Raw genomic sequence first — 16,872 nt, 5'->3', positions numbered from 1 at the left:
ATTTCACCATGATGTACTCTGCATATAAGGAGATTAGTGAAGTGAGTTAAAAGTATGTATTCAATTGTTTTATTTTGTACAATTCTGTGGCTACTAGGAACAACATATTAATATTCTATTCATTTTAAGTATATATTTATAAAAGAAATACTCCTTTTACATGAAGAGCTCACTATAATTATGGCTTTTTCTATGTACAAATCACAGTGCTTTGCACATAGCACTCGGTACATTTCTGTTATTGTTTTCATATGCTATATGTACACACATTTGTATACACACTTGCACATATATATATATGTATGTATGTTCAGAAATTATCATTTCCTATAAATAGTTACTTTGAAAGGAAACAATGAGGGAATTCAGACAAACATTAAAAGTATAGTGTTAAGAGTTCTGTTTGTAATACAAATAACTACTGGTGATAGAATCTATTACACTAATAGTGACTTTTTATTCACTCAACTATTCAAGAAAAACTTATTAAGGAGCTGTATTGTGTTGTTGCTGGTAGGAACATTGACATGACACAATCCCTTCCCTCCTTAAGGAAACTCTGTTGTAAGGCATCAAAGCACACACAAGTGTACCCATTATCATAACACAATATGAAAAGTGCCATAAAACTGAACTAACAAGGAAGCAGAGGAGATAACAATGAACTCAACTTTTGGTTCATGAGAAGACTTCATAGAGGGAACATCAGTTCAACTAGATAAGTAGTGGCATTTTATTTAAAGAAAATAGTAAGAATCTATGATAAAAAAAGGATTTAGGCAAAGTCATCCCAGGAGGAGGAAATAGTAAGACTCAGTGAATGACCTCTTCTGGAACAAACCTGGAAGGAAAAATCCCTGTTTTTCTGTACTGTCCCATAACACACAATACCTCACTTCCAAACACAAGATACCAGCTGCGTATAAGGGTTTTCTACACCAAACAGGTCTCCAGTTCTCTGAAGTCACTGAGTGGGTGTCCTCCAGTTCAAACTATTTTTGACACTACCTACCTGGAATTAGCACCAGATTTCACAGGGCTGTCTCTCCTGCTTCAGAGGTAAACACAAGCGTAATGTTTCATTTAAATTTCTCAGAACCTTCCTGGGTTCCTTCATTCCATTCAGTTTCCCTGCAGAATGCCTAGAAAAGAAGTCATATCATAAGAACTATTTAATAATTAATAAGAAAATCCTAGACATTTTATACAGCTCTTTTCTTAAAGGCTCATCTTTGAGAATCTTCAGGATCGTATTGCTTTCTGTGCTTTTTTTTACTTATCACCCCTGCTTCTCTCTCCCTTCCTCCTTCTCTCTTTTCTGGTTTGTTGGCACTCTTATGTAAACACCAGCATCTAAAATAGCCTGGGTAAATCAGGGCTGCTTTAATTTTCTAGGGCTACCATAACTAAATACCATGCCTTAGGTGCCTTGAACACCAGAAAGTGATCTTCTTATAGTTCTGGAGTCTGAAAACTCAACATCAAGGTGTCAGGTTTGGTTTCTCCTGAGACCTTTCTCTTTGGATTGCCAATGGTCACCTTCTTTTCTGTCTCTTCATGAGCTGTCCTCCTGTCCCTGTCCTAATCTTCTAATCTTTCCTTCTTGTAAGGACACCAGTCATATTTGATGAGGGCCCAGCCCACCCTAATTAATCCACTTTCACTTAATTACCTCTGTAAATTATACCTCTTTAAACTATAGTCACATTGTAAGGTTATGGGAGTCAGAGCTTCAACATATTAAATTTGGAGGGCACACATTCAGTCCATAAGAGAGGCCTTCTATTTCCCCTGTTATATCTTTGCAGTGCTTGTACTTACGGCAAGAGCATTGACCTGGTTAAATTTCTTCTTGATCAGAATGTCATAAGCATCAACCACCAAGGAAGGGACGGACACACAGGTAAGACTGTTGTGAGAACAACAGTTTCTGATGCATATTAATGCTCAAGAGAAGTATGGTTAAGAGGGAGGGGAGCAGTGGCAGTGGTTAGCCCCAGTGATGAGGAATATTTTATCAATGACATTTTTTAAATTGATGGTGCATGGTGATAATAGAAAACAGACTGACTTTTGGTCAGTTTCATTTTTGTGCAAAAGTATTTACAGTCAGTGCATCCATTATGACCTGCATCAGGAACACACTGATCACACTGTCTTACCCTTGGTTTACTGCTGAAAAAAATTTTTTTTGTTTGTTTGAGGTCTTTATTCTCTGATTTATACAAAGATGCTAATGTTTGTTCTGGTAATTACAGTGGATGTAAAAATACTAAAAAGTGTGCTTAAGCAAAAGGTAGTCTCTCTATATATCAACCAGATGCTTTTTTAAAGTACGTCTTTTTTTCTCAAAGATAGAATTAATTATCTGTCAGAGAACTCAGCTTTGGTTATATATCTCTGGCAACAGTGCTATTATGTGGTAATGACTATCTGGCAACAATGCTATTATGTGGTAATGACTATCTTTTGAAAATTGGGGTTCAGTTTCCCTTTTCTCCTTTCATATTTTCATTCTTGTTTTATTATAGGGTTGCACTCTGCTTGCTACCATGGTCACATTCGCCTGGTTCAGTTCTTACTGGATAATGGAGCTGATATGAATCTGGTAGCTTGTGATCCAAGCAGGTCTAGTGGGGAAAAAGATGAGCAGACGTGTTTGATGTGGGCTTATGAAAAAGGTATATGTTTCACCACTGCATTGCTGTAGTGATAACATTGAGCTGTGAGCACTGTTGATGTCATTACATCAGTAGTTCTTCTGCTTCCATGAGTTGTATACTCCCATTTCCTTTGGAGATTGTATTTGAATCACTAGGAATGTGGATCAAAGAGTACAGTAGGGAAGGCAACTCCAGGGCTGCAGGTGAGCTGAAGGCACTTTTGGCATTGGCGTTTTGAAGAGAGAAGGAGCTGTCACATTTCTAGTGCCTGGAGAAACAAAATTGGGATAGGCAACGTTAATTACTTTGTTGGAAATGTAGGGCTAGTCTTCACCTCTTATATGGAAGAATTTGGATGTGGATTTGAATTATTAAAGTTAAATTAATGCAAAGAAAGAATGAATGCATATTTGTCATATCTAACCCTGCTAACAATGCCTGTATTTGAAAAAGTAAGGGAACCAATGTTCAGTGCTTAAGTATAAACTTATTTGAGCTCAAAGTGGTGAAAGCTTGGATTGGAAGAACATGGAGCTTAAATCAAACTATAATGCTAATCTTGAGCAAGTTATTTATACTTGCTGAACTTTAGTTTTTTCATCTGAAAAATGAAGACAGTAGCAACTTCATGAGATTGTAAAGATTAAATGAGATAATATGTGCAAATTGCCTATCACAGTGACTGGCACAAAATAAACACCTAATACTTGGCATATTGGCAATGATAGTAGTGGTTATAGTAGTAGTCCATAAATAAAGAATGAAAATGAAAACTAATAAATTTTCCTTTTAAGGGAAAGGAAACTAGAGACAAACAGAAGGTAACATATGATTTTGTCATTTTTATTGAGATATATTATACCTCCTAAGCGAGCTCTACATAAACCACATAAACTCAAACAGAGTTTAAATCTTCAGGTGAGATGGAACAGTATCGAAATCAGAGAGATACAACTAAATACTGTAAAATATATCTGATTTTGATGTCTGCATTGCCTTATTAGTATGTTCAAAGTATGTGAAGAAGTATTCTTATGTTTTTAAGTATTAGAACACCATGCTTACAAGAACAGTTACTAAACTGGAAGATTTCTTAGGTTGTCAAGGTGATCTAAAATATTTTCTGTCTGAAGTAGGACATGAAAGTCCATTAATGAAAGGAGAGGTGAGGTTTGATGGATAGAAATAGAGAGCTATTGTAAGCACATAGACAAGGAGAAAGAAAAGCATATAGGTCTGAAGACTGCTAGTGAGGAAATGATAAACAAGTTACTTTACAAAAAAGAAAAGTGAAAAGACATGGAATAACAAGGCATGAGTTAAGATATAGGCCTGTTATGTTTTTACTTTTTATTTGAGTATTGTATAAATACAGATACACACACACACACACACACACATGTCTGCACATTCTAGCTCAAAGAATTTTCACTAACTGAACTCACTAAGCATTCAGATGAAGAAACTGAACATGATTCACACCAAAAAGCCCCACTGACATTGTGTTCAGCTCACTCACCAAAAATGGTATCACTGCCTTCTTGAGGCATAGATTAGCTTTACTTCTTTCTGTACTTAATATGGATGCGGGTTCAATCCCAGGTTTAGGAAGATTGCCTGGAGATCACTTGGCATGGCAACCCATTCTTGCCTGGAGAATCTCACGGAGAGAGGAGCCTGGCAGGCTACAGTTCATAGGGTCACAAAGAGTCAGACACGACTGAAGCAACTGAACATGCACACATGTACTTAATATAGATGACAGGCTGTGATGTGTACGTCTTAATGTCCGACCTGTTTAGCCCAGTGAGTTGCAAGATTCATCCATATTGTTGCATACAGCTCCAGATCATTCATTCTTATTTTATGGTATTGTTTTTAACTATATTACAATTTATTTATTCTGCTGTTTCAGGGTTTTTGGATAATTGAGAACTATTAGGAACACAGCTGTTATACATGTACATATCACATACATATCTTTTGATGAATATCTATGCACATTTCTGTTAGGTATAACTGCCTTCTAATTTGTATAAAGGGAAGTCCAGGTAGTTTTGTATTTGTGTGTCAGTTGAAAAAGTTTACTTGTTCTTAAACCTCAAGAGGCCTTACTAAGTTCTAGTTATGTTGCATTAATTCCAATGATTCTCAGATAACACCTTTCAAGAAATCTGAGTTTCAGAGAAAGATTTTACAAAGCATTAGTCTTCCGGCAGACAGCTCAGAAATAGCTGCTGCAGCCAGCTCTTCACAGGGTTTGGCTTTGTTTGTTTTTAGTTGATTGAGAACGATGGTTGAAAACTGGCTTTACTCTTATTTTCTGTGGAGTTCTACACTTTATAAAACCTTGAATCATTGTGCAAGCTCCTAAGATTTCCTACCAAAAGACAACAGCAAAAATCCTTTAGCTTAGAGGATTTACCCACTGGTCTCTGCAACATATGCCATAGTTGTCACCCTTATTTGTTCAACTAATGTGGCAGGCATCAGTGTTGCATTTCATTATTACTATGAATTTTAACAAATTGAATGTTACCACTCAGGAGACAGATGGATGTTTTGCATATGTTCTAGGGCAAAGCAAGTCAACGCAACAAAATAAAACTGTTGCTATTTTCTCTTGCTAGAGAAACGTTTCTTTGTTTTCATGTGTTCAGGGAGGATTGAAATTTCATTGTTAAAATATTGTCCTCAGTGCGCTGTCCGTTTTCTTTGGATAAATAGTTTATATTCTCCTTCAGAGAGGGAGTCACCAAATTAATTGATCTGGCATACCAAGGATTTTCTGAGCTGCTTGGAAATGGAGTTGAAAAAGCACTAAAACTTAACTTGGAGTTCTTTCTTCCTGAAATAGAGATGATGTATAATAGAAGTGACCCCACCATGGTTTGCCTGTACCCTATCCAGTCCTTAAAGGAGAAAACCCAGAAGAGAGCTTTATAACCAGAGTCTGTCTGTTTGAAAAGGATTGCTTTTGGATGTGCCCTGTTTGAATAGCTCCTCCTAGTGTACCTTCAAAACAGAAAACTAGGAGACTTTTTCAACAGAACTCATCTATGAATGATTCTAAGGCCAATTTTGCATCTGTCCCAAACAAAATTGTTAGCTGACCCACTCTACTATTCTGTTATCACACATATACAGCTGCTTTGGAGTTCTGAAATAATTATCTACTGTCTTTTAGAATACTTTTAGAAAAGAGTTTGCTCACTATGGCTCCCTGTGGGATCAAGTATAAAGAATATTTTCTATTTACATAGTCCTTTTAACCTAAATATATCAAAATCAATCTTGGAAATAATTTTCCCAGTGACCTTGGTTCTATACAGAAGCCTACTGGTTCAGTTTCAATATTTCTCTGCCAGACTGCTCAGAGCTCCAATTTTACAGTACTTAGTGTTTCCTCTCCCCAGTCTGTCCTCCCTCTTCTTTTTTACTCTTCTGAGAGTAGCCATATCTGGCTCACTCACTGGGATTTGTTCTGCCCTTCCCCTGGGGTACAAAGGACTTGTATAAATCAATTTAAATTGGCCAGAAGAAATAGCCAGCAGCCTGCTTATGTTCAAATCCTCTGCCCTAATCACCAGTATGGAAAACTCATTGAAAAGAGCCACACATAATCTTACATCCATTGCATTAAAGATGAAACTGCCGAATTGAAAAGATCTCAGCCAATTAGAATTGAACACATAGCTCAATAGTGTGTCTGGCAGTTAGATTTGAAAAGGCTGCTTTTGATAAAGAAAAGCACTCCTTTATGTCAGGCTGTTTAGGGTCAGAAAATAACCCAAACCAGAAACAGAACTAAAAACTTCTTATTTGCTTCAGTACTGACACCAGTTAAAGTAATTTACAGAGGCTCCTATTCCAATATCTAATTACCCAGAATACAATATTTGTATATAGCAGAACTACTCTAATTCACAGTGACAGGAAGCTGCAGTTGGAAAATTAGTGAGTAAGTGAGCAAAAACAATAAAAATCAAGGCTCCTCTACCATGATATATACTTTGTTCATTCCTTTTGACAAGTGTAGTATGGTGTGAATTATTTATAGTAAACGTACCATAGTGTATTCTCTAAAAGTAATGAAGTCTTATAGTTGTGAGTTTCTACAGTTTTCAGCCAGTAAAAAATAACTAAGAGATAGGGGTGAGGGAGGAGTAGAAGGAAGGAGAAGTGACTTCATTAAATTTTTTGATAAATCTTCATCCTTGGTTTATAAACTCTCAGTCTTTTTCTATGTTGAATTCTTACCTACTTGGAGTTTAGTTAGTTAGTTTAATAAACATAGTTTATTATGCCAGGGTGGATCAGGATGAGGTAAAGGAAGGAATAAACAGAACGTTTAGGTGGTGTTTAAAATTCTATGTGTAATTTTCTGTCTCCTGGTTATCTCTCTACATGTTTAGTTAACTCTGTCTCTTTAAAAAATAAAGCAAATAATACCAGCTTTCACTTTTCACTTTCATGCATTGAAGAAGGAAATGGCAACCCACTCCAGTGTTCTTGCCTGGAGAATCCCAGGGACAGGCGGGGGGACGTGGTGGGCTGCCGTCTGTGGGGTCGCACAGAGTCGGACACGACTGAAGCGACTTAGCAGCAGCAGCAGCAGCTCTCACTAGAATAGGAAGAACCTTTATTCTAGTAGGGGGATAATACAAAAAAATTTGAAACATAATAACTATATGTGAAAATGTATACATTAATACAACTAGTAGCAGAGAACTTTACAGTCGTTAATCACTTATTACATATGCATATGTACATGCGTGCATGCTCAGCTGCTCAGCTGTGTCCAACTCTTTGCAACCCCATGTACTGTAGTCTGTAGGCTCCTCTGTCCATGGGATTCACCAGGCAAGAATACTGGAGTGGGTTGCCAATTCCTCCTCCAAGGGATCTTCCCAACCCAGGGATCGAACTCGAGTCTCTCGCCTCTCCTGCACTGTCAGGTGGGTTCTTTACCACAGATCCAACTGGAAAGCCCCACATATGCATGCATACATATATATATATATATATATATATATATATATATGTAATTTATTTATCAAAATAACCCTTTAAATTGGTATTACAATTGTATTACAGATAAAATGTTTGTGACTTTGAGGTGTGAAGTCACGCTGGCTCAAACCACATAGCTCTTCGGTGGAAATTTGATACCAAACAGAGGTCTGTCTGATGACACAGATCAACCTAACCACCTTACTCTAGAATCAAGTAAATCTAAGTCCAAATTCCATACTTATTATTAAATGACCTTGGGCAAGTTATTTAATCCCTCTGAGGTTTAATCTTCAAATTTAAATAAATTAATAGCTACTTTACAGAATTCTGCTATGGGTTAGGAATAAGAAATAATGTTTGGATTACAGATTCTCAATAAAAAATATTGAGAATTATTAAGTGCACAGAAGAGATACAGTCATGCTCCACAAAACTTTAAAATCTCAAAATCTTTCCTAATTTACAACATGCGCTAGTGTCCAGGAAGAAATATGACATTAACATATTAGGATAATGAGTATCCTTTTTAAACCTTTTCATGAAGCCAGATATCACTGGCCAAAACCAGAATATAGAAATCACTTGTGTTATTTGGATGTGTATATATTTCTTATTTATGACAAATAGTAGCATTCACTGAAAACTTAAAATTTAAGGACTACAGCAGGAAGTTTTGAAGATCACTCATCAAAATGTTAAACAACTGAAAATCATCATTCTAATATGTATATGTGTATGCTCAGTCACTCAGTCATTTCCAACTCTTTCTGACCCCATGGACTGTAGCCCTCCAGGCTCCTCTGTCCATGGGATTTTCCAGGCAAGAATACTGGAATAGGTTGCCATTTCCTTTTCCAGGGGATCTTCCTGACCCAGTGACTGAACCTGCATGCCCTGCTTGGCAGGCAGAGTCTTTGCCACTGACCACCTGGGAAGCCCCCTAATATGTGTAGTTGCATACAAATATATAACATAATATTTTAAAATTTTAGTACAGATTTCCAAGTCTCTCTGCTCCAGCAGGATTGTCCCCCTTCAGTCATGGAGAATTATAAGATTCTATGGCTATGTTTTCAAACCATTATACCATCTGATTTGTTGGATCCCTTTACTTAGATATCTGAGGAGCATATAAAACTCAACAAGCCCAAAACTGAACTTAATGTCTTCTTTTTCCTTCATCAGTCAGGGTCTCCTACCGTATCCCTTATTCATGATGTCATTGAATGGCATTGCCATTCTCTTAGTCACCTGAGTCAGAAATCTGGATTGATCCTTGACTACTGTTTCTCCTTCATCCTCGCTTTCCCCACATCCATTCAGTCAAAAAGTTTTCTCATTTTACTTCATACTTATATGAAGTATAAGTATTGTATGAAGTATAAGTATGAATCTATTTTTTTTACTATCACTGTTTTAGTCCATAACCTTTTCCTTCTTCTCCTGATCCATTTTATTCACCTTATAACTACTTTTTTTCTTTTTTGTCTTCAGCTTTGATTCCATTTTCCAACTGTGATCTAAAAGATGTATCCAAGGTGTAAATAGGACCATATCACTCCCTAGCTTAAACTCCTTCACTGACACACTATCCCCTATAGAAAAAAAGTCCCAGTTTATTATCATTGCCTTAGTTTGTTATGATGGCATACTCTGTGCCCTTCCTACGTCTCAAATATCATATCCAGTCATTCCTGTCACATGAGTGATCCACGTGCTACAATTATCATCATATTCTTTAGATCACTAACATTCACTGAGGCTCACTGCATGCCAAGCATATTCCAAATTGTATTATCTCATTAAATCTACACAACAACCCTGTAAGCAGTGTCTATTCCCATTATGTTGCTGTTGTTTAGTCGCTAACTTATGTCTGACTTTTTTGCAACCCCATAGACTAGAGCCTGCCAGGCTCCTTTATCCATGGGATTTCCCAGGCAAGAATACTGGAGTGGGTTGCCACTGCCTTCTCCAAGGGATCTTCCCAACCCAGGGATTGAATCTGCATCTCCTGCTTTGTCAGGAGGATGCTTTACTGCTGAGCCACCAGGGAAACCCATTCACACTATAGCTAATGCAAAATTACTTGCTCCTCCCTACACATGTCCTGTTATTACAGTTTTCTAAATCTTTTCTCATGCCATTCTCTCTTTCACTATACCCTTCCACCTTGCCTACTCCACTTCACTTTAAATTTCTGATTTCTGCTTAGCCTTCAAGACTCAGTTTATGGATCCTGTCTTCTAGAAAGTCTCCCCTGACATTCCAGCCTAGTACACATATCCGTTTGTTTTATTCTGCCATACTCATACTTCTGTCTCTGGTTGAAACATTATTCCCCATAGCTTTCTGAGGACAAACATTTGGGCTATTAATCTCTGTCTTCCAAAACCTTAATTCAATGGCTGATTCCTAATAGCTGCTCAATACACATTTGTTGACGTGAAATAGAGAATGAGGAGATATTTCAGTCATAACATTCTATTAGGTATCTCACTACATGGCATACAATCAGTCATAATATAGTTGATCTTTTCAAGAATACTAATTACTGATATCTGTTTTCTCTGTGGGGATTTTTTTTTTAATATTGTAGGTTTTTGTATTAACTGCACAATTCTAATACTCAAAGTAATAGGCAAAAGATTTTAAAGAATATTCTAAATAAACTTCCTCTTTCTACTCATTGGAACTGCAAAATTTTTTATCTGGCTAGAATGCTTTTATTCTCCCTTTTTGCTTAATAACTCATGCTTATCTTTCAAGTTCAGCTTAAAAGACAATTCCTCGAGGAACACTTCCCTGACCCCTCCAGCCTATTTTAAAATAACATTGTTATGCATACTCACAGCATCTTCTACCTTTCCTTCCTAAAGAATCCGCCTGCCAATGCAGGAGACACAGATTTGATCCCTGGGTCAGAAAGACCCTTGGAGAAGGAAATGGCAACCCACTCCAGTATTTTTGCCTGGGGAAATCCCATGGACAGAGGAGCCTGGCAGGCTACAGTCCCTGGGGTTGCAAAAGTGTTGGACACGACTTAGTGACTAAACCAAAATATTTGTATTCTAAACAAAATATATAAAAGATATATATATATATACACTATACAACATACACAAAATTTACAGTGAATATGTATACATATATGTTTTTCTATTACACAACATTACAAGAGTAAAGGGAATTTCTGTTTCAACATGATACTCTTGTACTTTGTGCCATTCATTCATTCATTCAAAAATCTGTGTCACAAAACTAATATGTGATAGACAGTAAACTTAGCACTGAGGTAAAATAGTGAGCAAAAGAGATAATATCTCCCTACACTTAAGAAGTTTGCATTTCTAGCAGAAGAGACATGTCATCAGAAGGATAACAAATAGAAACTATCAGATAATAAGTGCTAAGAATAAAATAAAAAGGAAACATAATAGCAAGTATAAAGTTCAAGGACACTATTAAAATGAGACAGTCGCAGAGGGCTTCCCTGGAAAGATATTGTTTGAGCAGGTCTCTAATGGGCACTCAATAAATATGTGTGGAAGAGAAAGGAAGGGGAAATAAAGGCAAAGTGCAAAGGGAGGAAGAAGAGGAAAGAGGAATGTTACATGGTTTGTATAAATATTCTTTTGCCAAAAAGTGTTCATTTTTCTGGAGTCTTATCTCAAGATGAAGGACAACTAGCGACATTCTATCTGGTCCTGGTGAGCAAGGAACAAGAATTCTTGGTAAGGAACAAGAATCATGGGGGAAACAGGGAGTGTGTTCTCTTTCTCATGATATCAAATTAAATCAGTTTTCAGATATATGTCAGAAGAACATGTCACAAGTCTGAAATTTTTGTTCCATCTGATTTTATTGACAGTGTGAGGAACCAGGACTGTCAGGAGGAAAATGAGCCACTGAAGGGCAAACAAACATCAGGAGCCATCCTCTGATCTCACTTTTCAGTGTTTCTGGAAAATGGGTTTTTAACCTGAATATAAGGGGGAATAGCAAAATATTGAGCAAAGCCCCATCTATATCATTGCTGTGAGAGTTTTATATTTTGAGGCAGGTATAAAGAAGGTCCAAACTGTTCTTTTGATAGCCTGGACATGTGGTATATATGAGATCAATAAGAATTTCTTGGCTTCTTTATCAAGATCAAATCTCCATGTTTTCTACTTAATCTCAGACCCACAGGGCCTCACAGTCAGAAGTCAGAGAAGGTCTTAACACTGATGTCATTCACCATTACTCTTTAGATCTAGTTTTTAAAATGATTTTCATGGCAAGCTTTCTTCTGTGTTCTTAAAATAATTTCTCATACCAGTGAACAACATTCATTGTTTCTAGGACGAAATGGTAGGGACTGACAGACAACCTTATAGGGAAGTAATAACATTTGTACTTTCCTTGCTCAAATAATTGCGAATCCTCTTTTGTGTATGTGGCCACAATATAGATACTAAACTGTCCGTGTTCCAGCTCTTTGAATGGACTTGTAGCCTTAAAGGACAACTTAGGTTTTAAAATAAAGAGCTATTCAGAAAGTTTGGTGGGGTGGGAGGGGGGTGTGTGTGTGTTTTGGGGGGGGAATCACTCCTAATGTAAGGAATAAAGGAACATAAGAAGAAGACATTAAAGGGGAAGCCTGGTGCTTGGGGAATAAAGACAGGAGTGAAAGAGCAGGGAGCTGGAAATGAAAGTGACTGCAAGCCAGCGGGGAAGAGTCCCATATGCCAAAACCCTCAAGGGCACCCGTGAGTAATAGTTTGAAAGTGCAAATCATTATTATAACTGCATTAGGCTAATAACATAGCAACCTCCTATTTGAGTAAAACACTTGGATGTAGATAGTAAATTCTTAGATATGGGAAAACATTTTATTTAATTAGTGGAACTTCGATTATCTCTGGATGTGTTCCATTAGTGTACCTTGGTTATCTGGGTATATCCATTATCAGGAGTTTGGCTCACAAGTCCATTTAGTGAGTTCCATCAAGGTCTTTTTCTGCTTAACCCCTCACAGCCAAGTATCAGGGTACTGGGCTCTAGTGCTTTTCAGGTTTCTTTGTACACACTGGTAGTTTGTCAGAGCAATGCTAGTAGAGGAGAATTGCCCGTACATGTGGCAGGAGGTGGGAAATCAGGCAGAGATGCCTTCCAGAGCCAAGGGGGCCTCTTGGCATTTCCCTGGCAGCCTCGTGCTTATCATCCGCCAGAACCCAGGCACTCATTAGGCTCTTGATGAAAAGCATCCTAAGGAAAATGCCAGCAAATTGTGCCACTGTGCTGGCAGGAAATTAAAACTGCTCAGAGAAAGTGGAGCCAAGAGAGCTGTTGAGATGAAAGGTAACATCAAGGGTGTGATCACAGACTCACACAGGCATTCAAGATTCAAGATGTGGCTTTCTGCTTCACTAGGGAAAGCAGGAGGCCCTCTCAGCTGTCAGCCACTGTCAGTCCAACAGAGGGGCCGAGACTGGTGAGGAGGTGGGCTCTGTGATTTAAGCTTTGTTGTGCTTGGGTAAGTGCTTATGGTTTGAGTTCTTTTCTTTCCCCACAGGAGCCTCTCTTAGGAAAAACAGAAATAAGAAAAAAGATTTGTTTTTGATTTGTTCTGTTCTTCCTGGTCCCAAACACTTAAAAATCAAATTAAGTAAAATAACAATTTCAAAAGTAACACAGGTCTTATTTAAGTAGGATCAGATAGTGTGGATAGGAGCAGATAAAACCTTAGAGCCTAAGAATCTAGCAGTGGGACAGATGAAGGGGTGCTTTAATTCTGTGGGAAATTCTCGGTGGTGGTGCTAATTTGCCTGAGGCTCAAATGGTCATTAGCAGTGGAGAAGAAAGAAAAGCAGTACCAACATGCAAACATAAGCACACTGAGATTTGATTTGGTAGGCAGAGCAATGGCCCCCAAAGATGCTGAAGTCCTGTTCCCTGGAACCTGAGAGTATGCTGCCTTACATAGCAAGTGGCTAAGGGGAATTAAGTTTGCAGATGGAATTAAGGCTGCTGACTAGCTGACTTTGAAAGAGAGAAAATAAACCTGGATCTTCCAGATGGGCCTAATGTAACATCGGGCTCCTAAAATGTAAGCAGAAGCCAAAGTGATAGGATGTGAGAAGGACTCAGCCTGCTGGTGATGGTTTTGAAGATATTGAAAGGGGGCTACAAGCCCAGGAATTTTGGTGGCCTCTAGAGGTTAAAGCGTCTGCCTGCAATGCAGGAGATCCGGGTTTGATCCCTGGGTCAGGAAGATCCCCTGGAGAAGGAAATGGCAACCCACTCCAGTATTCTTGCCTGGAGAATCCCATGGAGGGAGGAGCCTGGTAGGCTACAGTCCATGGGGTTGCAAAGAGTCGGACACAACTGAGCTACTTCACGTTCACTTTCAGAAACTGGAATAGGAAAGGAAATTGATATTCCCTAGGGCCTCTTGGAGGAATGCAGGCCTGCCAAGAGCTTGATTTTAGCCCAGTGAGAATCATCTGATCTCCAGAACTACAACATAGTAGAGTTGAATTAAACCACTATATCTGTGGTAATTAACAATAGCAAAAAAAAATGAATATACTGGTATTTAAACTGGTATTAAATATTCATTGGAAGGACTGATGCTGAAGCTAAAAGTCCAATACTTTGACCACCTGATGCAAGAACTGACTCATTTGAAAAGATCCTGATGCTGGGAAAAATTGAAGGTGAGAGGAGAAGGGGAAGACAGAGGATGAGATGGTTGGATGGCATCACCGACTCAATGGACATGAATTTGAGCAAATTCCAGGAGCTGGCAATGGACAGGGAGGCCTGGTGTGCTGCAGTCCATGGGGTCGCAAAGAATCAGATATGACTGTGCAACTGAACTGAACTGATTTAGAAAATTTATCTGAAGTTCCAAAAATAGAGTTTCCAAATTCATTTACAATTCTTGAAGCAAAATAGTAAGGCAAGAAAGCAGTGAAAAAATCCAAAAGGCATATTTATGTGTTAGAACTGTTAGGCATATCACATCTATTATCTCTCTTAATCTTTACGACAGCCTTATGAAGAAGTCTCATCACCTCTAATCTGCAAACAAGTATATTTTTGAAAAGTGAAAACAAATCATGCCCTTCAATTAATCAAAATCTTCCAGCAGTCTCCCATCTTCTCTGCGTTAGTATCCAGACTCCTTATCCTCACCTATAAGCTGTAAAGCTCCACATCAGTAGTATTCAAGTGTGGATTACTGATCAGCCTCACCTGGGACTTTTAGAAAAGCAACACTCAGATCCCACTAGAGACCTTTTCAATCGGAATCTCTGAGAATAGGGCTCAGGAATCTGGTTTAACATGTCCTCCAGGGGATTCTTGTACACACAATTAAGTCTGAAAAGCCCTCCTCCACATGATGTACACTCTTGTACTTCTCCAGCTAAATCTGGACCACTCATCCTTGCTTGTGATGCTCCAGCCAAACTGGCCGTCTTTCATTTTCTGAACATGTCATGCTTTCTCCCATTTGGGTCTCTTTACCTTATCTCTTCTTTCCGATTGGTAGATCTTTCTTTAGAAATTTACTTGTTGGCTTATACCTTTCATGTTTTGCAGTTTCCCTGATTGTGAGCACATGAGAGTCCAGTAAAAGAATACTGATGGTACTAGTTTCCCATTATTTCATCACTCATGTGTGCATGCTACATTGTTTCAGTCGTGTCTGACTCTTTTGCAACCCCATGGACCATAGCCCACCAGACTCGTCTGTCCATGGCATTCTCCAGGCAAGAATACTGAAGTGGTTTGCCATGTCCTCCTTACCTGTTTCAATGATTTGAAAAAACCATTGATCTGCTACAGATGATAAAATAATGGACACTAGTTGTTAACTGTAAATATGTTTTTCTACAAGTTTAAACAATCATAGAAAAGAAAACAATTGTTTTCTTTTTTTTTTTTTTAACTTGAATCTGGATCTGAAATGTTCTATTTTAAAAAGCTTTTAATGCTGATAAATATCTTAATCATTTCATCTCATGATCCTTCATGCTCTATTCATTTTAATTCTTTTTTGAAGGGAGGATTTAATAAGCAGGCACAATTCACAGCATATTCTCTATATTCTAGCTAAATGTATCTGAAGCCATGTTAACTATGAACACTTCATGATAGATAAGCATTTTTACTTTTTCAGTTTCTAAATTTTGCCCTTTATACAGTGAGTTCTGTTGCAATTCACAAGTCTCTTGGCAGGGTCTTTAAGGCTGACTTTGTTTTCTTCTTGTATAAATTAGCTACAGTAGATTATTTTCACAGTTAAAGCATAAAATAGTATCAACGTTTAGTTCTATTGAAAATTGTCTGTCTACTCAAGGAGAATTTGACATTTCATTCTTTGTAATTTTAAGTTCATAGTACAATTAACAAATTCCCAAATTTTGGTGGTATTATGTAATAGAAATTTATTTCTCAGTCATATTGCAGTTCAGGGTAGGCATTTCTGGTCAGTGGATTGCTTTTTTCCCCTCCCATATGGTCTCAGAGCCCTCCACATCCAACTAGCAAATAGGGAGAGGAGAGAAGACTCACTTATTTCTCAAAGTCCAGACCTGGAAATGACATCACTTTTGCTCATATTTACTTGATGGGTATTTGTCACAAAGCCACAGTTAGATACAAGGGGGATACAGAGTTTTTGTCCCTGGATGGGCAGCCATTCTCAGTGACAGATTCACTCTGTGAATGGGAACTACAAATATTGGTAGACAGCCAGGTGTCTCCTGCCACAGGAATCTATGGAAATTATCTTAATGCCCTGTTATACTGTACTTGCCAGTCAAATGTAATGCTCGGTCACAGCAAATAAATCTCTCCTTCCTGGTTACCAAATGTACTTTTCACTCTGCAAATCATGATCTTTTTATATACTCCCATTGCACATGATGTTTACTCCTTTAGAAATTCTACAATTCTTATTGTTTGTTCAATTACACTAAACTTCGTGAGAGTAGGACCACAGTTGCTTGTTCATTGCATCCCCCATACCCAACTTAGTGCTTGAAATAGTGCCTCACATATAGCAGTCTTTTTTTTTAATTAAAGTGTACTTGAATTACAATATTTTATTAGTTTCAGGTAAATGACTTTGTGATTCAATGTTTTTATATGTTACAAAATGATGGTGGAGTCTTAATGAATTATTTTGAATGAATGCATG

The 16,872-nt window shown here is 37.8% G+C and overlaps 1 protein-coding gene across 1 annotated transcript in view; it reads left to right on the top strand.

The window, feature by feature from the left end:
* Nucleotides 1-16,872, top strand: part of TNNI3K (TNNI3 interacting kinase) — a 344,134-nt gene that overhangs the window by 117,126 nt on the left and 210,136 nt on the right. Inside the window, exons 10-11 of the mRNA XM_068966744.1 lie at nucleotides 1,809-1,903; nucleotides 2,532-2,681. Of these exons, the coding sequence (XP_068822845.1) occupies nucleotides 1,809-1,903; nucleotides 2,532-2,681 (245 nt within the window). The remainder of the gene's footprint in view (nucleotides 1-1,808; nucleotides 1,904-2,531; nucleotides 2,682-16,872) is intronic.

The sequence above is a fragment of the Capricornis sumatraensis genome, chromosome 2 (assembly GCF_032405125.1).
Source record: "Capricornis sumatraensis isolate serow.1 chromosome 2, serow.2, whole genome shotgun sequence".
Taxonomy (NCBI): Eukaryota; Metazoa; Chordata; class Mammalia; order Artiodactyla; family Bovidae; genus Capricornis; species Capricornis sumatraensis.
The sequence above is the reverse complement of the archived record's forward strand: the minus strand, read 5'-3'. Positions and strand labels throughout refer to the sequence as shown.